This window comes from Mustela nigripes, chromosome X (genome assembly GCF_022355385.1).
Source record: "Mustela nigripes isolate SB6536 chromosome X, MUSNIG.SB6536, whole genome shotgun sequence".
Lineage (NCBI taxonomy): Eukaryota > Metazoa > Chordata > Mammalia > Carnivora > Mustelidae > Mustela > Mustela nigripes.
Window position 1 is genome coordinate 25972733 of NC_081575.1, and position 25126 is coordinate 25997858.

The 25126-nt window shown below is 42.2% G+C and overlaps 1 protein-coding gene across 3 annotated transcripts in view; it reads left to right on the top strand.

Moving 5' to 3' along the window:
• TENM1 (teneurin transmembrane protein 1) overlaps window positions 1-25126 on the top strand; it is an 805114-nt gene that overhangs the window by 769541 nt on the left and 10447 nt on the right. For all 3 annotated transcript variants that reach the window (XM_059385607.1, XM_059385606.1, XM_059385608.1), the window contains exons 28-30: window positions 5369-5541; window positions 6444-6679; window positions 20574-20870. In XM_059385607.1, the coding sequence (XP_059241590.1) occupies window positions 5369-5541; window positions 6444-6679; window positions 20574-20870 (706 nt within the window). The remainder of the gene's footprint in view (window positions 1-5368; window positions 5542-6443; window positions 6680-20573; window positions 20871-25126) is intronic.

The following is a 25126-nucleotide window of genomic DNA, read 5'->3' on the forward strand; positions in this document are numbered from 1 at the left end:
TCCAAACATATCAATATGTTTCCAGTGTTCTCTAGAATCTCAGAGTAGAGAGGGAGCTAAGGAACCATGTGGTCGAGCCCCCCGCCTCCAGGCAGGCAAAGGATTTCAGTTAAGCAAGAACAGAGAATTGTCAACTGTTCCTTCGGGTCTCCAGAGACAGAGACTCTCGACACCTCTGCTCAGTCGCCTCTCCATGTGTGTGCTTTATGCCCTTGACAAGGATCAAGAATGGACAGACAGAACTGCCATGGGCCATGCTGGGGACAACTGCAATCGACACAGGGAGTGAACAGAAGCAAGAGAGGCTACTGGCCCAAAAAGCTTCCTGGAGCTGGTAGGGAAGATGAGCTGCAGCACACAGGACATGTACGGAAGCTGAGCCTACCCTCCCAACTCCACCATCGCTGGCTCTGTCTCCTCTCTAAGCACATGGGATGTCAGACCCCCCCCATCTCTTCCATTTCCACAGAAATCATCTTATTTCACTCATGCAACAAGTAGGCGTGGTGAGAATCTCCTCTGTAGCAGACACCGAGAATACAGGCATGAATGAGACCTGGGGGTCCGGCCGTCCCTCTATGGGTATGAGTTTACAGCCTAGTAAGGAAGACAAGTCCCAATGATTGGCAATCACAATACATTGAATAAAGGCAAGAAGCCCCCATCTTCTTACACAAATGAAGGCTGCAGCCTTCTTGCAGGTCCCGCTTGTCCACATAAACCTTTCCAAGATTTGCTGCCCCTAAGGCACTGCTTTCATCGTACTGTTCTCTCCTTGCAAAGTCTTCTGTGCCTCTGCATTCTCCACTGCCTCCCAGCTTTCCTCCAGAGCCCAGTACCCCAGGTTCCCTCTGCTCTGGTTGCAACATGCTTCTCGACTTTATCACGTGCTACCCTACTAGAGGAACCTTGTGCCCCAGCAACCCAGGTCTTCTCCTGGACATCCCATCCACCGGCATGCTTTTCTTCATGCCACCACCTGTCTTTGTAATGCCCTCCTCTCCACCCCCATCTTCACCTATCCAGGGACTGAGCTCTACCTACCTTCCAGAATTCAAATACCACCTTTTCTCTTCCTTCTTTTCTGCTCGGCACAGTCGAAAATGACTTCTGTCTCTTCTGAGCTTTGACAGCTTGTTTATGGAAGAACATGGCAATATTCTGGCATTAGAGTGATTTGTGTGAATGTCTTATCTGCCCCACTAGTCTTTGCATTTCATTCAGCACTATATCTCCAGTACCTAGCACGAGACTGGTATTTATTGAGTAAAGGACAAGTGGAGACAGGACGGCATTATGGACTTGCAGCCAAATCAAAGGAAGCCCAAGGAAGTGATTGGTGAGGAAGGGGAATCCAGTATTTCCTACAGAATGTTAATTAGGTTGATCAGGTTTCTGTCATGAGAAGGTAAAGAGGGTCTGTTTCCCTTTAAAAAGTAAGTAATGAATTTTCCTTCTATAATCATTAATATTTTCTTAAGAGCAAAGGTGGGGGCTTCTAGTTTTTACTCTGCATGGTTTAGCCCTGGTTTAAATTATTCTCAAGGGAAAAGGATGGACTATCCCTTATGAGAAAATATCAGACCACATGTATTGTAAATAATGTGCAAATATCCCCCTACCCCCAACTAAACTATATGCTCCTCAAGGACAAGAATGAATTCTGAACTTCCTGTATAAATGTTTTCTTTGCTCCAATGGGGCATGTCTGCATGCACACAAGCACACACATACACAAATGCACACAGCCTTTGAGGTGCTGAGAAAAACAATATACTCAATACTTCATTGATCAGTGCCCTGTGAGACCCTCATAGTGGAATTCTATAAAATCAGGACAGGAAGGGACAATATGAGGGCAAATCTCCTCACACCAGACCCACTTCTAATGACTATGAAGGCGAGACTCATTGTCTGACCACACAATTCACCAGCCAGAATTTGCAGGCCTGGTTACGAGATTGCTACTCCAAGCCTTGGAAAGGAGGGGCTTGCTACCATGTTGTGGCCTGAGGGGATCAGCTGCAGCATATTGGCTTGTACTCTGCACCAAAGGATGCAGGCACCAAAGGGAAACACACAGCATAAGAGGTTTTGATTAAACTTGTATCTTTGACATTCAGTCTGGAAACATGCATTCCCCTGTGATGGAGAGAAAAAAATTCAAGCAAGCCATAAGAAATCAAAGGCTCCCTTTATTTCTTCGCCACTTTTGAGCAATCTTTCCAAAGTTGTGGGAATTAGCAATGATGAATATTTCTGCCTGTCACTCTTCCTTTGGAAATGACACCACAAAAGAGAGGCGGGCCTATATGTTTAGACCTAGGGCCATACAAAGGACAGAGACACTACACTGAAGATACCACCAAATGTGATCACTATGACTGACTGGCAGAATTGGGGTCTGCGAGTGTATTCAGTAAAGGGCTTTAAGGATATTTTGGGGGGTTTCCCTTCATTTTTATTGAGATATAATTGACACATTACACTGTAGAAGTTTAAGGTGTACAGCCTAATTACTTATGTATAAGACTGAGAAATGATGACCAAAACAAGCTTAGTTAATATCTAGCATCTCACAGATACAAAAATATATAGAGAGAAATGGTTTATTCCCTCTGATGAGAATTTTAGGGTCTACTCTCTTACCAAGTCTCCTATGTATGGTAGTACATCAGTGTTAGCTATAGTCATCATGTCACACATTACCTCTCCAGTACCTATTTCTCTTATAACTGGAACTTTGTGTCTTTTGACCACCTTCCTTCAACTTCCCCAGCCACCCCCGACCCCACCTCTGGTAACCACCAATCTGATCTTTTCTGAGTTCGGTGTGTGTGTGTGGGGGGGGGGGGGTTGTCTTAGATCCTTCAAGTGAGATCATACACTATTTGTCATCGTGTGACATATTTCCCTTAGCATTATGCCCTCCAGGTAGAGTGCTTTGCTTATGATAGAGTTAAAGCCAAATACACACTTTCAAAAAGGATGTATGTCCAGCCACAGAAAGGAAATCAGGTACTATAACTTTCCAATACCCAGCAACTGGGCTGACCCCCAAAACTGTTGCCTCCCTCATCAGAAAGGATCATGCAGCTAACTCCCAACTAGATCTATCCAGGTAATTAGTCTTATCCAGGACTATAAATCTTTCCTTTCCAAATGTACTCCAGTCAATTTGGGAAGTGGGGATAGGAACAGAATATGTAGGAACATGGCTGTGCTCTTGGGAATCAGCTTCTAAATGTATAATTGCAGACAAACTGCACCAGCGACTGAGCTTAAAAGGTGTTTGAAGGAGGGGGGCTGGTTAGGAAACCAGATTTATCCACAGGCCACTGCTAAGTTTCATTTGAATTTTTGGCCCTGGTACCTCTGCTCATAGATGGCTCAAAAGGCATCTGATCTTGACATCTTGCCCTGAGGAGTGGACACAACCACTGCCTTCACCTTTAGATGAAATCTTGCATTAAAACAAGAGGCTATGTGCCTGAAAAAGAAAGAAACTGCCCCCAAGCTGGAAAGCCCATTGGGCACTTGCATGCCTAGCATCTTAGGTGAGATTTCCTGAGGAATGAGGACGAGTGACCTTGCCAAGTTTTAAGGATACTCCTTAGAAATGAGAAAGGTAATCCAATAGGGCCGAGTTGCTGTCGATGGATGTGAAACGGAGAGGAACTGCCAGCCGCGTCTAGGCTGTTGGGACCCCAATCTCCCTGATGAGGAAGGCAGCTTCCTTCTATCTGCTGCCTAAAAACACCTCCCTACAGGGAAAAGCAACTTGGTATCTTGGGAAAATTAAAGGTAGACACTGTTTTCCTCTCCTGGAAGGAAGACCAGGCAGACAAGGTTGAGGTTGTGCTGGGCATTCCAGCCCTTCCACGGCCCTTTCTCATCAGGGCTCTGCATTTTGCAGCCAGAGCCCCAGAACAGACCATGGACAAAGGGGATGAGCAGGGGCCTGGATTCTGCCATTCACCGCAGGCACAAACAGCACCCTTCAGCTTTTCCTTGATAATAAGGCCTGGGCTGCATAGCAGCAACACGCCAACACCCATTTTGAAGAATACCCCCTTAAACAAAGGATGCCTCCAATTAAATAATTGGGCTTGGCTTATCTGTGATATCAACTGACCTATTTGATTGTTTTCATTTGCATATGTGACTGTAGCCCCAAGTTCAGTTCTATCAGATAAAATAAGGTCCAGCCCCTTTGCTGACGCCTACCAAACACTGGTCTGGGTTTTAAAAATTTGAGCAACTACCCAGGCTGAGTTCTTTAAAACCTAGTGAACTAACACTAAATCACTATGCCATTTTGCGTAATTGTCAGAGGAGGAAATAGTAGAGCCAGTCTTCGCCTTTGTGTCCAGGCTGTATTCTGCTCACTTTGGGTAAAAAGAATATAATTGTTTAACATTTTAAAAGCAAATAAAAGTGCTTAAATATTTTGTAATTTGCAACTTGAAAAGAAAACAGTAATGGGTTTCCAAGTGCATGTCTTTACTTTTAATGAAGTGTTTATTTTTCATGGTTCTATTGACAATAAAAGAACAGCTCCACATCAAAAGCCTTCAGGGAAGCAGTTTCCATTTGGAGGACAGTGAGATTGCCAATCATTCTGATTTTTTTTTTATAAAGTAAACTCGCTAGACTATATTTCCGGATATAGGTTATTGCCTATTATCCCAGGTAATTATTTTTTTTTGTCTCTTACTCATATAGGCAAATTACAACACATTATGTACTATATTATAGAAAGATTTTTTTAGAAAAAATTAACTGACACTGAGATCAGGGGGCTCCAGAATGTTTTAATGAACATGTTTCCATTATCTTCTGTGCTTGTTCATTTTGTTGGAAGAATGATTCATTCATTTCAAATTTGGCAACTTAAACAGCAGCAAATATAATTTTCCTATCACAATGCAAAATCAGTTTATTGCCCTTCCAGACGTTGGGGGCCGGTTGTGCCTCCCGTTCCTTTGCCAACAGCACCCTCTGCTGGTAGTTATTATCCATCACATCTATTGGGATCGACCCAAATCGCAAACGGAGGCCTCCCTGCAACATTACACACAGCAGGACATGATTCATAAATCAGTTTTCCACCCTGGTGATTCATTACCAGATATATTTTTTCTGTAAAACAGCACAGCTCAAGGAAGTCATCAAGAATTCAGAAGCTGCAAGAAATACCTTCGTTTGATTAATCATCTCTCTGACCTTTTTCTTCTTATTGAACAAGGTTAATAATACTTGTTATCACTCAAAGTTAAACTGTATTAGCTGCCAAGTGATTTTTATTTGCAAAGGCCTGTTATCACTGCCAATAGGCTTCAAAGTCGGGATTGGTTACATTCCTCAGGTATGACCCCGAGGGACATCTGACCAATGCAACGTTTCCCACCGGAGAGGTCAGCAGCTTCCACAGTGACCTGGAGAAGCTGACAAAAGTGGAACTAGATACTTCCAACCGTGAAAATGTCCTCATGTCAACCAACTTGACAGCAACTAGTACCATATATATTTTAAAACAAGGTAAGGATACTTCCCACTTCACCTGACTGTAGAGGTACCGTTCTTAATTTCTACCATCAAACCTCTGCCCACCGTTAATAAATAGAACTCACTTCCGGCTGAGAAGATGGCTTCTTCTCCTTGTTTTCCAGCTATGGGGGCTGAAACCCAAATAAAATCACACCGTTCACAAAGTTCACGTAGCAACATTGGACCACATCTCTATGGGAGCGGTGAGGTTCAAGCCCTGCCCAATCTGCTCTCCCTTCAAGTCATTTCCCAGCACCCAGCTGTTTGTAAAGCTCTTTTAGGCTCTGATTGGGTTATATTAAAGAAATGAAGTCTGTGCCCCATCTGAGATTAGCATTCTAAATCAATGCTGACGTAGGTGAATAACAAGGATGAATTGGGACTCTTGTTAGGTTGTGGGACCAAACACAGAACCGCCCAGAGTTCAGGTTCACCCTAACATGATGAGTAGCAACCTTTGTCCGTGTAACCATTTTGCAGGGTGTGGCAAGGGTGTGCAACAACCAAGTGCAATGCCAAGCTGAACTTCAGCCTCTTCTCCTTCTAGCTCCCAGCATATCAAACTGAGGAGGCCAACCCACCAGGTCAGAGAAGGATTTCGTGAGGGAGTTCTTTAAAAATGAAAAAGACAAGCCAGAAACAGCCTCCAGTATTAGACAGGAGTCTTTTATCCAAGAAAAAAGAAAGCCCAGCTAGGCGAATAACAAGACCCAAACGGATAGAGAGTGCATGTGGCTGTGAGAGTGGTGGTCTAGCCCAGAAGGCATTTGGGTCCACAGCAACCCACCTGCTCATCCTTCCCCACACTTGCCTCTGGAACCTAAACTTGGCTCTCCTCTGCTTCCTGCACTTCCCTTTTTTCCTCTTGTCCTGCTTTTCTCCTCTGCCTACAGAAAACACCCAGAGTACCTATCGGGTGAGCCCGGACGGCTCCCTACGTGTGACCTTTGCCAGCGGGATGGAGATCAGCCTCAGCTCAGAGCCCCACATCTTGGCCGGGGCGGTCAACCCCACCCTGGGCAAATGCAACATCTCCCTGCCCGGAGAACACAATGCGAACCTCATCGAGTGGCGGCAGCGCAAGGAACAAAACAAAGGCAACATTTCAGCTTTTGAAAGGAGACTGAGGGTAAGGCTTGACCGGATGCGAGATACAGAACTTCTGTTTTATGTTTGAAAACCACAAAGCTGGGCGCCTGGGTGGCTCAGTGGTTTAAAGTCTCTACCTTCAGCTCAGGTCATGATCCCAGGGTCCTGGGATTGAGTCCCGCGTCGGGCTCTCTGCTCGGCAGGGAGCCTGCTTCCCTTCCTCTCTCTCTCTGCCTGCCTCTCTGCCTGCTTGTGATCTCTCTCTGTCAAATAAATAAATAAAATCTAAAAAAAAAAGAAAGAAAGAAAAAAGAAAACCACAAAGCTGCCCTAATCCAAAGTCCCATTGCGACAAAGCTTTTCTAGGTGACTGACTAGCTTATATGATATACTAATTCAAGAGAGGGTGCTAATGGCTGATAATGGTTCAGTATCCTTAAATGAACATTCTAATAGGAGCTTTCTTTGTCATTAGCCAGCTAAAGTGCTCTAATAGTAGCAATTTCAGGCACCAAGAAAGTCTGGGTGGAGAAATGTGTTGAGTCAGGAGGCCCTCCAGAATCCCTCACAGCATGCCTGGGAGATGTTGTCGGGTTCACTACCTTGACTCAGCTCCCTGCTTTGGGAGTAGTTTAGACTTTGTGCGGAAAGACCAGGCAGGTGCACACGCAAGGATGCAAGACGTAAGGCAACATTTGGACAAAGGCAAATTAAAAAGGAAAAGTCAGTGAATGAATGATATCATTCCCGTGAATACATCACTAAAGGCCAGAAGGGTAAATGGCCAGTACTGAGAGTGGACTAGTGGTGCTCTGAGAGCTGCCCAGAGGAAATTAAAGGTTTTGGGGGAGAGGGGGTTCAAGTCCTCACCAAGCACAACTCACTGAAGTTAGCCAGAGATCTCTGTCAAACCTGTCTTTCTGCAGCACACAAAGCCTACAATCACCGCAGCACTGTGTCTACCTGTCCCTTATTAAGCATTAACCAATGTTCGGATGATATGACCAACTTCCCAAATATAGTAACATGCAATATCAGCCCCAGAGCAACTGCCAGCTCCAGGGAAACAATCACTCACAATTGAGGCCAGGCCGGCTTTAAGCACCTGTGTCACGCTGGGAGACCTGGGATGCTTGCATTTTCTTCACGCACGGTACAAACTCGCTCACAGTGAAAATGTGGTAACCTTCAGGCTGTGGAAACACAATGAGAGACAACCACCCAGTCCCGGCACGAAACAGTCCAACGAGTCCAAAGGCATGATATGGACAAAATAATGCATGACAGTACTCTTTTTCAATCATTTCTGTTGGTGACACATAGACACAAACTTCAGTGGCCTTCATAATGCCACTAAAAGTTGTCTACATGTGCAAGTCAATTTGCATGTTTTGATTCTATCGGCAATCTCTATCAGAACACAGATGGGCCCACGGATGGGCCACTGGATTGAGAAGGAAAACCAGTGCACATAGTCACACACCTCTCTGCGTGGGAGGCAGTGAGGGTTTCTGTCAGAATTCTAGAAATGGGATCTCCTCGATAGAGCCCTAAATGGTGAAGTTAGTTGACCTGGCTTAAGAAATGCGTTTATTGGGGCACCTAGGTGGCTCAGTCTGTTAAGCATCTGACTCTTGAACTCGGCTCAAGTCTCAGTCTCAGGGTTGTGAGTTCAAGCCCTGTATTAGGTTCCATACTGCTTGTGGAGCCTACTTAATTCAAAAGAAGGAAAAGAAATTTATTTTCTTTATTTTCTTCACCTGTGAAATGAAAATATCACACTAGAGCAAATGGCTTAATAACCTCATGGATTCACCATAGAATAATTGTATCAAATAAATGATCTCTTAGTGCTTTCCCCAGTTTATAGCCTCAATAAAACATTATGAACCATATCATATACAATGTACCTTTGGGTTTTCCCATTCTTTAGGATAACCCATCCTGTACTACGTGACTTTGGGATTTTCCACTTTCTAAGCTAACCCACCATTTTCTTTTTCCAGGTACACAGATAATGGAGAAATTCCAAACTATAAGTTACACCTCATATCCCAAAGTGCTCTTAATGTTGAAAAACTAATGGCCATAAAACATTTGGGGGATCTTTACTATACGAAGTGAAGTGTTATTTAGTTAATTCTATTTATAATTGACCCATTTCTGGGGCGCCTGGATGGATCAGTTGATTGGGCAACTGCCTTCAGCCTGGGTCATGATCCTGGAGTCCTGGGATCGAGTCCCACATCAGTCTCCCTGCTCGGGTGGGAGTCGGTGTCTCCCTCTGACTCTCTCCCCTCTCCTGCTCTCTCTCTCTACCTCATTCTCTCTCTCTTTCTCTCAAATAAATAAACAAATAAATATACACAAAGAAAAAACAAAATTTTAAAAAACAATTGACCCATTTCCCTTCCTGTGGTATAGTTGAGCAGATTTGTGAAACCGGTTATAAAGGCAAAAAATTCAGGACCTTCTCTTCTATGTGACTTCCAGGGTAATTCCTGAGGTCCTCCGACAGAATGGAGCCCCTCCTCAGCTGAGGGGTGTTACCATGCATGTCCCTAGAAACCTAACAGCAATCCTCGACATGTTTAGTACCTCAGAGTTAACAAAATGCTTTCACAGCCAGGATTTTATTTGATCACCACAACCATCAATTGTTGTTATTCCCAACTTACAGATAAGGAGACTAAGGCCCAGAGAGGTTAAGTGATTTGCCCAAAGTCAAACAGCTATTAAGGATCAGAGTCAGCCCTCAAATGCAGGTCTTCACGGAGCGCAGCACTCTTTCCACTACATGATGCTGTGCTGCCTTGATCCTTAAAATAATTAATCTATAAATCATTGCCCCACTCAGTGGAGCCACCTTGGCAAGGCCTGACTCCTCATTTCAATGCTGACAAAAAGAGACAAATAATCGACTCTAATGTACTGGCAAGTGTGGGTGGAGCAGGACAACTGGCTGGCCTCCAGGCAGAGAAAGTGGGGAAGAGGCCAGAGAAGCGAAGCTGTTTAACTGGCTGATTCTTACCTTCTCTCCCCATCCTTATGCACTTTGTTTACACTGATGCCTCAGTTTCCCCAGATTAGGCAAGTCCGATTTTTTTTTTAAAGATTTTATTTATTTATCAGAGGGGAGGTGGAGAGCGAGCACAGGCAGACAGAATGGCAGGCAGAGGCAGAGGGAGAAGCAGGCTCCCTGCGGAGCAAGGAGCCCGATGTGAGACTCGATCCCAGGACGCTGGGATCATGACCCGAGCCGAAGGCAGCCGCTTAACCAACTGAGCCACCCAGGCGTCCCGGCAAGTCCGATTTAATGGAGGGATATGCTCCCCTGACGTAGGTGTGAACCTGGTTTTGACAAGGCAAAATCCTCTTTCCCCGCTGAGTTTACTATTGCAGAGATGGTGCCCCTTCATTTCTGGTAGCTTTTCAAGGGGCAAGCAGATAGGGTTACGAGATGTAACGTTCTCTCTTCCTGGGCCAGATAGACAGGGACCCATTTGTAGCATAATGTAAAGAATAAGCCTCTCCGATGCCCTCAAGTGCCTCAAGGCCTCGGACTGAATCATTTATTTCTCCTGGTGGAGCAGCCATTCCAGAGCAAGGGCAGGTAGGGGTACCAGGGCTCTTGAGACAGAATCCCAGGTCCAGAGAGTCCCATAACATAGAAACCCCTGCTGTACCATAGGAAATAGGACTCCTCTTTGAAAAACCAAACAAAGGTGTGTAGAAGAAGAATCAAAGGTGTGATTGGGATTTTTAAACGTGCTTGAGCATCAGGTCATAAAACACTAATTTTTCAGGCACAAAATGACAGATTCCTTTAAAGGCCCATTGGGTAAGATGATGGGCATTCCAAAAAGCTACCTATCACATCGACCCTAGACCTTCTAGCTCGAAGAAAACGCAGAGAAGGATAGACTTCTCTTGGAGATCAAGCAACAAGCGTTGCTCTTCTCCGATGACTGGTGAGGGTTTTGCACACAAAGTCAGGGTCCCCTTCAAGGTGAGCAAGGCAGACTGCTGAAAAACATGATATTCTGCTCAGCCTGGGAAGTTACCTCTGGGCTGTCCTTCACCAGCTCCATTAAGTGAAATAAATCACACCAACATCCTGAGATTTCCTTTATTTTAAAAATCCATTTCCCCCCAACCTGAGGTGTGTCTGAATCATCTTCCTTGCCAAGTACTTTTACATCCATTCCGTGTATCTGTGTCTGCTGCTTAAGCCTGTCCCCATAAATGCATTTCCCAGGACAATGGCGAAATTAGAGATTAGATCACAGTGGAAGCCATTGGGAAAGAATTGGACATTCACCCACAGCAAACCAGTTTAGGAACTTCACCCAGCTTGCACCTTGCCACCTCCACGGATAATAAAACCATTCTAGGAGACATAACCCAGCACTGGATCCCAGAGTTTTTCATAACATTTCACAGACTGAGATGTGAGGTTACAGCAAAACCCTTGCCCTACAGCCTCCTTTATGAAAATAAAAAAAAAAAAATCCAGGAAGCTTAGCACTTCAAACCAAAGTCATAAAATCAAGTAAGATGATTATGTGTTTACAAGCAAAATGAAACAAAGACTAATCTAAAACCTCACAATTGATTTCTGTCCCCTCTCCACTCAAAGATAACTGAGAACGGGGTAGATTGGTTTTTCAGCGCAACATGTTTATACGTGCTCTGAGCTCTGAAAGGCCAAACAAGCCCAGATACAGCACAGAGTCCCAGGCTGACAAATGATGGCGAATTTGGGAGGCAGCCAAAAGGGTTCCAGCATCTCCCTACATTCTCAGAAAATGCCTTTGCTGACAGGGCACTCAGCTGCGGGCTGCTGGGAGTTGGAGTTCACATCTGCTTCACGCTATTTTAACTTCTTTCTCCCCAGGTTTGGCTGGAGGGAATTATTTTGTGAAAACTTAGATAAGGAGGCTGCTTGCAGATAGATGAATTTATTTAAAAAATATATCTGTGGTTCTCAGCCCCAGATAACCGTGGGTCTGCCTCTAAGGAGTCACCGGGAGACAGGAGATTTCAGGCATCCAGGCAAGTGGGCAGCGTTGGTTTTTTGGGGTCAGGAGATTCTTGGAATCATAGAAGCTACTCTATTTGTTAATCTTGAGTCAACTCCACTAAGATAACTAGAAAGACAGTATGATTTCACATACTATTCCACATGCATATAAACATTAGTGATGTGGTATAAAAAATTTCAAGTGTCTGTTGTTACGGTTACACAAACAAATTCACCAACAGGAAAGTATTTCAACAAGAGCAAATTAATATAATGCAAAAAGCATCCAAGGTAAATGATATGGCAGAAGTCAGGTGAGGAGAATGAACAAGATTTTGAGGAAGAACCTATAATCTTGCACCACTTTTCCCGTCTATGAAATGAGGGATGTGGGCTGTGCAATCTCTATCATTAGTAGCATTTTCACAACGGATCATGATTACAGCAGCTAACATTCACTGAGTTCTTACTATGCGTAATGCCATATGTGAACTCATTTAGTACTCATTACACTTTATCAGCTGGCTTCTATTGTTATCATTCTCATTTTAAAGATTAAGAGAGAGGCATAGAGACAGGGCACCTGGGTGGCTCAGTCGGTTAAGCGCCCAATGCTTGGTTTCAGCTCCGGTCAGGATCTCAGGGTTATGAGATTGAGCCCATGTCAAGCCCCACACTGGACTCAGCCCTAGGCATGAAGCCTGCTTAAGATTCTCTCTCTCGGGGCACCTGGGTGGCTCAGTGGGTTAAGGCCTCTGCCTTCAGCTCAGGTCATGATCCCAGAATCCTGGGATCGAGCCCCACATCGGGCTCTCTGCTCAGCGGGGAGCCTGCTTCCTCCTCTCTCTCTGCCTGCCTCTCTGCCTGCTTGTGATCTCTGTCTTGTCAAATAAATAAAATCTTTTAAAAAAAAAGAAAGAAAGAAAGAGGAAGGAAGGGAGGAAGAAAGAAAGGGAGAAAGAATGGAAGGAAAGAAGGAAGGAAGGAAGGAGGAGACACAGAGAGGTCACACACAGCCAGTGTGTGGTGATAGCACAATTTGAACGCAGTGAGGTCAACTCAATAGCCCATGTCCCAAAATCCCTACGGGCAGTAAGATTTTGTGGGCTGACAAGGTAAGGAGAATATCTTGGCAGTAAAAAAAAAAAAAAAAAAAATAGAAGTAGAAGGAAATTCCCGATGGGGTAGTAGCAGCTGATGCTAACATGAAATACACGCCCTGTTCATTTATTGGCAAATCTGTGAAATAAAGGAAGCCTGAGTCAACCTAATAATTATCAATAAAAAATAAAACCTGTAGCATCGTACAGGTTTCTAAAAATTGATTGAATTTTTGATTTCTAAAAATCAAGTACTAATTACCTTAAAACCATTGAGTGTAGAGTAGCAGGTACTAATTTAAAATCAACTGGTACTTTTCTATCCATTCTCATAAATTCATGAAAATTACAGCACATCTCCCAAACTGTGAGGTTATTATTTGGCCCATCTCACTTACTCACCTTCTGACTTCTTCAGCAAAGTTAACAGGTTAATCCAGTTGCACTGTGAGCTGAAATGCTAGAGAGCATCCTTGAAAATTCAGCTTTCTCTTCTCTGTAGAAGAAATCATGGGGCACCTGGATGGCTCAGTCAGTTAAGTGGCCAGCTCTTGATTTCTGCTCAGGTTATCATCTCAGGGTCCTGAGATGGAGCCCTGAGTTAGCCTCTATGCTTAGCAGGGAGTCTGCTTGAGGATTTTTTTCTCTCTCTCTGCACCCTCCACCAGGCTCATGCTCAAGCACTCTTTCTGTGTCTAAAATAAATAAATAAATCTTTTAAAAAAAGAAATTAACTGCCATAATCATACTTTACTTAGAGTTCAACACATTTTGTTTATGTGTTTTTATGGATATAATTATATATTTATATAATATAATATAATAATATATAATATAATATAATATAATAATATATATAATATAATATAATAATATATATATTATAATATAATATAATAATAAGTTATATAAATATATTGCCCTTTTTGTAGGCCAAAAACAGCCAAATATCAGCAAGCAACTTAATATATTTTTATCCTACTAATTGAATGAGTATTGAATTGGAAGAGTTGAAAGGACTTTCTCTTAAGCAATTAAAACACAAATTCCTAGGAAGGAGAGAGAAAGGCTCTGAGTGGAGACAAAAGGCCCTTTTCTTTGGAGATTCTGCCCATACCTACCCTTTCAGAGCACTTTGATTTCTACTAGAAATACAACCCGTGGCTCCTTAGGGCACTTGCTTCCCTCTTCCTTTTCTAGTTCAAGTATGATCAAAAAGCAAACCTTTCTCCTTACTTCTCCTTAGCAAAGCTGAAAAAAAAAATAGAAGGGAAACCAAAGGATGAATTAAAGCATAGATACTTCCTCCCCCATGAAAAATTTTTACCAAGTCCAGCTTTCTGATTGCAACATACGTATGAATCATCAGTTATCCAACTCAGAAGTCTCGTTCAACGTGCAACCTGTCCGAAGAGACCCCTTTTAACTTGGGGCTATTACCAAATTTCACCCATTTCTAGAGCCCCTCTTTTTTCCAGCACGAGAACTGGTGTAGACTATTTGGAGGAAGAGTGTGTTGAGGGCAAAAAACAGTTTCCTTCTACCCTTCTAAGTTCTTTGGCTGGTGTAATAATTAAACCGACATAAAACAGATTAAGAGGAGAAAAACAGCATAAGTTTAACAACATGTATACCTCGTATGTAACACGAGAGACCCAGGAAAACTGAGTAGATCCCCAAATAGCTAAAGCCAATACCTTAAGTAACATCTCCAGTTAAAGACAAAAGATGTTGGAGATGGGGAGTCAGTTACAGCAAGTTACCAGGAAAGTGACAATAAACAAAGATGCAGTTGTTGTGCTGTTTTAAATCCTCACCTCCTAGTTGCTAAAAGTTTCTACAGATTTCGTGATTCCCCACTTTCTGGTACAGAGAGACACCCTTACAAATGGAAATTCCCCTATAAATGCAAATGGGCAACTTCACAGTTTTTCAAGAGCTTCTCCTGTGGCTGTTTCTTAAAAATAATCAACCTAAAATAATCCTTATGTCAAAGAAGCATATTTGGGGGTGGAAAATTCTGCTCCCATGCAAGTGGAAATAAAGATGGATGGTCCACACTTAGGTCAAAGGAGATTATTGTCTTTCAAGCAAACTAGTGTTTGTTATGAATGTGAAGCTTTCCCAGCCTTGCTTATGACCCCAACAATCACAGGCAATGAGCTTCTCACACGCAGGAGAGTAAGGGGGACACTGTTGCATCTTTTACTCCTTCACTGCCTTTCAGCTCTTAGCCGAATTTTATAGTAACTTCTCTTTTGGGTTCCTTGACCCGATGCCAATGTGGGAGGTGGAGTTTCCCACACCAAAAAGCCATCCTTGGGACACCAGCTGGCTGTCCTGCAATTCAGTTACAATTCAGAATTGTCCTCCAATTCCCGCACTATTTACCAAGAAACAGCATCCGATTCTGTGGGTTAAGGGTTCAGTCCTACAAAACTGCCTCCTGCCCATGACTTCAGAAACCAGTCACCAAGTCCAAGTCGGTACCAGGGCCTGATGGACTGGCTATAAATCAGAGGTTCCCACAACCCTTTTGTTAGATTTGATTAATTTGCTATAGCAGCCCACAGAATTGAGGAATATTTTGTCTACAGGATTACCAATTTATTACAAAAGGATGTAACTCAAGAAGAACCGGATGCAAGTGATGTAGAAGGTCGGGTTTGGGGAAAACATGTGGAGCTTCCATGCTCTCAGGATGCGCCACTCTCCGAGCATCTCCACTTGTTCACCAACCCCGAAGCTCTCCAGCCTGTCCTTTGGGTTTTTCATTACTTAGGAATGATGGATTAAATCTTTGACCATTGGCAATTGATTCAACCTCCAGCCACTCGGTCCTTCTCCAGAGGTTTGGAGGGAGGTACTAAAAGTTCTAAGCTCTAATCATGTGGTCGGTTTCCCTGGCAACCAGCCCCCATTCTTTGGTTACTTGAGGGCCCTCCAAAGGTTGCCTCATTAACATAACAAAAGGAAGCTTGATCTATCTTATCACAAGAGATTCCAAGGGTTTTTGGAGCTCTGTGCCAGAACAGGGTCCAAGACCAAATACATAGCCCTTATAAATCACAATATCACACCTTACAAACCTTTGAAAACATTTTTCAGCAATATCTGAATTTCAGAGTACATTATTCAGAAAAAGAGAAGCATGGTTGCCGATGAACTGACAAGCAGAGAGAGAACATTAGGCTCTCGTCCTCTGCTCTTTGTACCACTTAACAGTGATCCCTGCTTGTGTAACTATAATGACTTTATTAAGAAATGTGTTCTCGAGTAGTAAACTTAATCTATCAGACAAATAAAACCACAGATTTAGTTGAACTGGAAATCACTTGTTACTTTGGCTCTTTAACTATCATTATAACATAAATTGTAACAGTTACAACCGTCTCTGGGAGTACATGGATATTTTACAGCTGTTGTAAATGAGCGTTATTACAGTTGGAGATATGTGGCTATAAAACCACAGGAAAGGTAGTTGAAGAAAGAGCGCCTGGTTACGTATAGTTTTCCAAGCCCTGCGTATCCAAAGACAGAAAATATGTGCTTCACTATCGCTTTTTAGGTAGTAACAGCAGGTTACTGTATCTTTACGCACTACAACACTGCACACATTGGCTACAGATGGTTTAAAGAGTCATGATTCCCAATCTGTGTATGTCTCTATTCCCCGAATTAACAGCATTTCCTTTCAAATAATTTAAGTATCTAATCTGTAGTCTTCTGCATAGAATTCGTGGTGTGGAACATTTGATACATCATTTTTTTTTTTGCAGAAGCTCAAAATTAAGGGCAAATATTATTAGCTAGCTGGTGAAGAAACTGAGCCAAAAGAGATTTTTTTTTTTTTTAAGCAAAGTGCCATACCCCAGTAGAAAAAATGAAAAAAAACCTCATGAGCAGACAATTCATAGGAGACATACATGTCACCAATAGACATTTAAAAAGGTTCAACCTCAAGTGCCTGGGTGGTTCAGTGGGTTAAGCCTCTGCCTTTGACTCAGGTCATGATTTTGGGGTCCTGGGATCCAGCCCAGCATCGGACTCTCTGCTCATCGGGGAGCCTGCTTCTCCCTCTCTGCCTGCCTCACTGCCTATTGCAATCTCTCTCTGTCAAATAAATAAAATCTTTAAAAAAAAAAAAATACACTGCATTACAAAAAAAAAAAAAGGTTCAACCTCACTAGTTATCAAACAAATGCAAATTTAAACCACACTACTGTGGTAATTTCCCACTCTCATATTGAGAAAAGTTTACTAACAATGCTAATACTTACCTGATGCTGTTAAAGATGGAATTAGATGGATTTCCCGTCCACGCACTAGTTAAGGGGAGTATAAATTTGTAGAAGCTTCGTGCACTATAAACTAATGACTCATGTTGAATCAGGAGCCTTTGGTATGTTCTTATCACTTCACCCGGTAATTTCACTTCTTGAGTTCTCTATTAAGGAAATATTTATTTACAAATATGGTCAACAAAATATGAAATATGAAAAAAATAATGGAAACTAAAAACTCTAAATTCCAACAATAGGAGAAAGAATAAATAATTATCATGTAAGAAGATACTAGGCAACCATGAAAATCCACATTTTAAGCATATTTAATAATACAAGGAATGTTTGAGATAAAACGTTAGCTTAACAGGAGGACATAGAGGTTTTAAGTACAATCCTCGTATTTTTGGAATGTATGAACAGATTGTGCATAAAAGAGAGATGAATGGAACGCGGCCAAGTATTAACAGTGATTAACATTGGAGAGTGAGATTCCAGGTAATTGTTTCTTTTTATATTCCTTTATTTTTCAATTTTTCTGCGATGAGAAAACATCACTCTTATGCTGGAGAGTGGTGTTTGAAGAAACTATTTTGAAAACCACAGTGAGCAAGGGAAGACTGGACTTTGAAATAAGAATGTGGGCTTTGCAGTTGTAGGAGTGGAAAACTTTTCCCATCTTCCTTTCTAGGCTCTTTGGTTGGTCTAATAAAATTTACGTGAGACAGATTCGTGAGAGAAAAACAAATTTAATTTTGTACTTACGAAGGCTCCACAAAAACACGAGAGGCTCCAAGACAGTCAAGGCAGTTTGAGGCTTCTTATACCAGCCTGAACTAAGGCATGGGAGAGGGGCCTGGGGCTTCAAAGGGGAGGAAGGTAATTCACAGGACAAGAGTAACAGCAGATGTTTGGTAATTAGATGTTTGTTCTGCCATACAGATAGGTCATCCAGGTACAAAGAAATCTCAGGTAATAGCGCTCTTCCTGACCCAGGCCCCCTATCTAAATGCTTTTAGATGGTTAAGGAAGACGTGAAAGATTTTCGGGTCTTGACTGACCTCAGCTCACAATAGCACACACGCCAAAGTGGCATGTTATGAGTGGCATATCCTGCTCCCGTTCACAGTTATCTGGCTACTAAGATAAAAAAATTCTGTCTGGATCTTATATGTGGAATCATTTAAAAAAAAAAAAAACAACAACTCAGGTACAGAGAACAGGTTGGTGTTTGTGGGGCGGGGGGTGGGGGTCAGTGAGGGAAATAGGTGATGGTGGTCAAAAGTGTAAACTTTCAGTTATGAAATAAAGAAGTCCTGGGGGGGACACCCGGGTAGCTCGGTCGGTTAATGCCTTCAGCTCAGGTCATGATCCCAGGGTGCTGGGATGGAGCCCCATGTTGGGCTCCTTGCTCAGCAGGGAGCCTGGTTCCCCCTCTGCTTGCTGCTCCCCCTGCTTGTACTCTCTCCCTCCTACTCTCTGGCAAGTAAATAAATGAAATCTTAACAACAACAAAAAAAAGATTATTCAGAAGCCCTGGGGATATAATGGGCAGCATGGTGACTATAGTTAATAATGCTATATGATATTTTTGAAAGTTACTGAGAGAGTAGGTATTTTTTTAAGATTTTATTTATTTATTTGAGAGAGAGAGTATTAGAAGGATGAAGGGCAGAGGGAGAAGCAGACTCCCCGCTGTGCAGGGAGCCAGCCATGGGACTCCGGGATCACGACCTGAGCTGAAGGCAAACACTTAACCAACTGAGCCACCCAGGTGCCACTGAGAGAGTAGTTCTCATCACAAGTTAAAAGTTCTCATCACAAGAAAACAAATTGTAACATGTGTGCTGATGGATGTTAACGAGACTTACTGTGGTGATCATTTCACAATATATATAGATATTGAATCTTTGTGTCGTACACCTGAAACTAATATAATGTTGTATGTCAATTTTATCTCAGTTTAAAAAAATAAAAATTTTTCAATAAAAAATTTTTAAAAAGCTGTTTTTGTACCAAGATTTTAAAATTGAACTCTTGAGACCCCTAGAGGTTTCATGATTGGGTTTCAGAGCCCCCTGGAGATTTTATTTATAGTGTACGTGTATGTGTTTATGTGCATTTTTCTGGGGACACAGTATGTAGCTTTAAGATATTTAAAAGGATCCTTGAGGGGTGCCTGGGTGGCTCAGTGGGTTAAAGCCTCTGCCTTTGGCTTGGGTCATGATCCCAGGGTCCTGGGATCAAGCCCCCCATTGGGCTCTCTGCTCCGCAGAGAGCCTGTTTCCTTCTCTCTCTCTCTGCCTGCCTCTCTGCCTACTTGTGATCTCTGTCTGTCAAATAAATAAATAAATAAATCTTTTTTAAAAAAATAAAAGGATCCTTGACCACAGAAATAAAATGATCATAAAGTTTACCTGAGTATCGAGTGAATCAGTTTAGTTCAACTATGATTAATGTAGTCAACGCCTAATGTTGATTTTTTTCTCCCTTCCTCATTAGCCAAATATTTAACATTCTGTTCTGGATCCTGTTGACAATTTCTACAGATATAGATCTAGTACCCCAAACTATAATCACCTTGGAATCTGACACATGGACCCACTGAAAAGCCTAACCCAAATGAGAAAAGTAATCACCGTATTTTTTAAATAACAATTACCAGTATTATTTTTACATTTCACCAGGTACCTGTATATGTAATCTTACTTAATTCTTAGCACAACTCTGTGGTATGAAGTGATAATATCACTCCCATTTCACAGTTAAGAAAACTAAGCCCCGCATAAAAGAAATGACGGGTGCACAGACAAGCAGCTAATGAAAGGGCTCCTGACTCCCAGGTTACTGCTGTTGACCCATTTCAAAGTTTTTTGTTTGAAGGAGAACACCTAAAATATGCCTTTTGGGCATAAAAATTATTTTAGGATGATTTTTTTTTCCCCCCTGAGAGTGCGTGCACATTTGTGTGCATGCGCAGTTCCGGGGTGGTGGGGCAGAGGTGGAGAGAGAACCCCCCGCCAAGCTCTATGCTCAGGGCCTGGAGCTCCACCGGGAGCTTGATGCCACCAGCTCTAGATTATGATCGCAAAATCATGACCCGAGGCAAAGCCCAAAGTGAGCCTCTTAGCCGACTGAGCCACGCAGGCACCCTTGGACTGATTTTAAGAAACAGCAAACAGAAGCTCTGAAAACTGAGTAAAAGTTTACCCTTGTGTAAGAGACGTCTATGTTTGCAAGGGAAAGCTCCACTTGCAAGGGTGTCTTCCTCTCTGCACCAGAAAAGGGAGGATTCCTGGCTCTTCGTCTCTGGAAACTCTTTATCAGTGGAAAAGGCAAGGACCTAAATCTGCATAAAAGCGTACCTGCTTTACTGTGCTCTGCCTGAAAAACCTGCCCCTCCCCACCCCCAACATCTTTTGTCTTTAGCTCCAGGTGGATTTAAGTGGCGGGACTTCAGGATTGTGAATGCACTTGATGCGAGGAAACAAAACAGCGCTAAAAATGTGTCTCGTATCTGTTTTGTAGGCCCATAACCGAAACCTGCTCTCCATAGATTTTGATCATATAACTCGCACGGGAAAGATCTACGATGACCACCGGAAATTCACCCTTCGAATTCTTTATGACCAGACTGGACGACCTATTCTGTGGTCTCCTGTAAGCAGATATAATGAAGTGAACATCACATATTCACCTTCGGGATTGGTGACGTTTATTCAGAGAGGGACGTGGAATGAAAAAATGGAATATGACCAGAGTGGAAAAATAATTTCGAGAACTTGGGCTGATGGCAAAATTTGGAGCTATACCTACTTAGAAAAGGTAAGTATGTTGGGAAAATAAACTAGTTTTGAGTTTCTGAATAAGAACACTGAAAATGGCCCGCAATTACCAGTCATGATGAAGAGACCTACAGGAGTCTATTCTGGCTGTTCTGCTCTGTAGAAGTAAAAACAACAACAAAATGTACCTATAAGGATAAGCAGCTTTTCTGTTAAAAACGTCCCCCAACCCCACACTCCGCCAGGTACTCTTGCAAACTGAAGCCAGGATAATGGCTTAGCTTTCTCCTCATTTGAGCATATTTGTTCATGCTCTTGAAAAGGTATCCTTATTATTATGAAAGCTCATACTGAGGTAAAATAGGTACAAAATTATAAAATTGTGTGTTAATGTATCTCAGGTCTGGAGAAGAGCCTCTTAGAGGATACGAAATTCTAATTTTGTTGGGATAATCAGTGAAGTTTTAGTAAGTATACATTTGAGGACTAATCTTCACAAGTAATCAGTCCGAGCAAATGATGGCAGTGGGGCTTCATTGGTAATAGTCCTTGGTGTGTGCAGTGAGTCTCCAACAGCACCCATAATGGGAGCCTGTGGGCTCCTGTCTGGTGGAAATAGACATGGATTTTAACCCCATCCCTGGAACCATTGATCAAACAGCCCCCACAGGGCAAAATCAGTAGCAGAGAACAATAAGAGAGAATGATTTCCATCTACCATCTCAATTTCTGATGTCCTCAGATGGCATCTCTTATTTCCCAAATCTGTCCATTCAACTGAATTCACCAGTCCTGAATTAATTCCTGGGAAAACTGAAAAAACACTTTCCCTTGAGGATTCAAGGGTAATCAGTGCACGTTAACCCCTAGAAGTTCTTACAGAGGTCATAGGAGCTTATAGCTCCCATGACAGAATTTCACTATTTGTACCCAATAATGTCAGGCCTTTTTGACACCCTCCCCAAAGTTTTTTTTTTTTTTTTTTGGTGGGGGGTGCGGGGGGAGTGTGCCAGTGGTTGTATGTCATTATAAAACTATAATACAACTTCCCAGAGGCAGTTGCTAGGGAACTTGCCAAGTTGGAAATGCCAAGGAGATAAAGCAGAATTTCACTTGGGAACCAGGGTAAAGAAGAGAGTTCTCTGTTCTATCCACCCCTTGTCTGCCGAAGAAATAGGTCAAATTTTTAATCTATACTCTACACTGGGAACATCTGAATCTTATAGAGTGGGTCTTTCCTCTTGAATTTTGGTAATAAGAATGATCTGCAAAAATCCTATGGCTCATGTCCACAAAGTACTAAACCTGGCACAAAGTTCCCCGAATCCAAATATTTTGTGGCATATTTATAGGGGTAATGCATGTAATAATGACCTTCATATAAAAAAATAAAAATAAATAAAAATTTTTTAAAAGACACCACTGATTGTTAGATGATAGGCTGATTTGTTTTTCGAGGAATGAGGATGGGTTTGCACTAACCCTTCCACAGGTCATACATGGTGCCTAGTGCCGTAGCCACCACTCCCTAGGAATGTGCATGGGTTTGAACTCATAACTTCACTAGCACCATGGTTTGGCCACTGAGCTCTCTATGACTGCCTGTAGACAGTAGCATCTGAGTCTCTAAGACTTTACCTTTAGGTTGCCCATACAATAGCAAAAGGGCCTATTAAAAACTTACGTTTTAGCTCTTCATACAGCCTCTTTGACACCGACGAAGAAATTATTTTATTTTTTCTCTTTTCTGAATTAACTATTTCAACAAACTTTTCTGAGCAAAGAATCGTGGGAAGGAAACTCCACGTAAGTTCGCTTTGCTCTGGAAACCAAGTTGGCAATCTCTTTAAAAACAAAGAAAACTGAGACTGCCGGTGTCTGCAGTGGACAGAAATAAGACGTGACTATGTATCATCTATCAAGAGAAGCCCTAGTGCCTTCCGAAGAATACTTTACTGGCCAGTGAAACAAATTGAATCACTTGCGCCTTTTAGTTGACTTTTGTCCCTTTCTTGAGTTCACATTTAATTTATTCTCTAATTAAAAGGTAGCCCCAGGGCTCCTGGGTGGCTCAGTCAGTTAAGCGTCCAAATCTTGATCTTAGATCAGGGTAAGGAGTTCAAGCTCTGTGTTGGGCTGGTTACTGGGTGGGTGTGGAGCCTACATTTAAAAAAAAAATGGATAGCCCTTGACTTAAACAATCATATTATGCAAAATTCAGAACCTGCAAAATAAACAACTATGGAATGGTTCTTTACTTTCCAAAAATCATTTATCATGAGATTGATTTTTTTAAGATTTTATTTATTTATTTGACAGACAGAGATCACAAGTAGGCAGAGAGGCAGGCAGAGAGAGGGGGAAGCAGCCTCCCTGCTGAGCAGAGAGCCTGATGTGGGGCTCGACCCCAGGACCACGACCAGAGCAGAAGGCAGAGGCTTTAACCCACTGAGCCATCCAGGCGCCCCATCATGAGATTGATTTTATTAACGTTATAATTACCAGTAATAATAACTAATCCACTGAATAGTTATGATGATTAAATGAAATAACTGAATATAAAGCACCCAGAACATCTAATCATAAAATAAGTTAGTTTTTTCCATTTACGTAATGCATTATAGCATTTATTTTCCAGTCACTAACAAATGCTACTTATTTACTGCTACTTAAAGGAAAATTAAAATAAGAAAGAACAGAAGGAAGGAAAGGAGGAAGGGAAATGAAGGAAAGAAAAAAGAAGAAAATTAAGACATTTTGAAATTGTGATTCTAGAAAATAGGGAAGGAATGTTGAATTGACCAAAATCCTATGTACATGTAACTTTTGCAGTGAGGTGGTGAGGTTCTGTGTCTTCCTGTGCTCTTTTCGTCTTTGCTGGCACATTCTTTCACTATGTCTGGGGCAGAGCAAAGACAGAGACTGGCTTTTGTAGTGTATTTTAAAGTAAGAATTCTCAAGCTTGAAAATGTATACCTCATTTTATGCCTCAAAATACCCCTGTAAATTTGCTTGCCACCCGTATACCATGATATATTTAAAAGCAACAGCAAATATTTCACCTTAATGTACAGAAATTTTGTAGAGATCGTGTGACTTCCTCTAGAGCAGTGCAAGTTATGTGTATCATTTTCATGCACAATGGTCTGCAGCCATTAGGAGAAAAATAATTATTTGGGTAATAGCTGTGGTTGCTTAAATGATCTCTTCTCTATTAAAAAAAATCAATTATTGTTTCTTAAACTTTCTCTATGTGGTCATTAATTCTCTATCTTGATTTATGAGACTTCTCTGAGTTAATTATATTTTGAAGACTTGTGGAGCTAAAATTTTGTATTACGGTAAATGTAAATCTTCCGGTTTCCTAAAATCGTTCCTAAGGACTTCATTTTTAAAATGCATTTAAAGATATTTTATAATCATTTAATAAGATGTTTTGTCTGATACATTTACAAAAAATTGCCTCTTAGGGGCTGAAATTTTCAAAGGCTGCCTAAGGGATACAATGCAGGTTGCCTCGAGCTTCCAGGTGGCCCCACACTGCCATCTGGTGGTTATTCGGGTGCTTTAACTTCTCAAATTTCTACCATCGCTCATTTCTATTCTTGTTCAAATGAATATACACGCTTGCTCTTTTTTTCTTCTTTACAATGATGTCTTTCACGATCTCACAACGCATGAAAAAAATACAAAGTCTCCCGCTCTATTGTTTAGACTCAGAAGAAATGCCCTTTTTTTCCTGCTGTAGCCGCACGGTGAGCTCTGGATGGACCCATAAGCATTGTTTTCGAACAAACTGATAATAATGCCCACCCAAAGTGAAAAAGCAGCCAAGTGAGAGCTAAATGGCATTCTGGCAACACAACAGTTACATTCACGAGATTTCTAATCACGTCATCCACATGCCTGCCATTGGCAGAAAGCTTTAAAACAGGGCAGGGAGCTTTTGAGACAGCACAGCGTGAGCAGCACCTAGGACAGGGTCCGGCAGCGGTTCACTGCTGAGCGATGGATGAGACAGGGGAGAGAACACAATGGCAGTGTGCTATAAATGTTTGGCAAGGCACGCACAGCGACTGGAAAAGGCATGGCCCGGGCAGGCTGGTACTAGATAATGTGTGGGAGCCATATGGTGATTGTCCCTGGCCCGCATCACAGGTGACAGATGTCATTTGTTCATGGCAAACTGACAGAAGAGACTGGAAAGGAGCTGAGAAGTCTGACTTTGAGCAGAGAGCTAATGCAAAGGCATTTTTCACCAGCTCCCTCCGGGTTCTGTTGGTTCCGCCTTGGTCA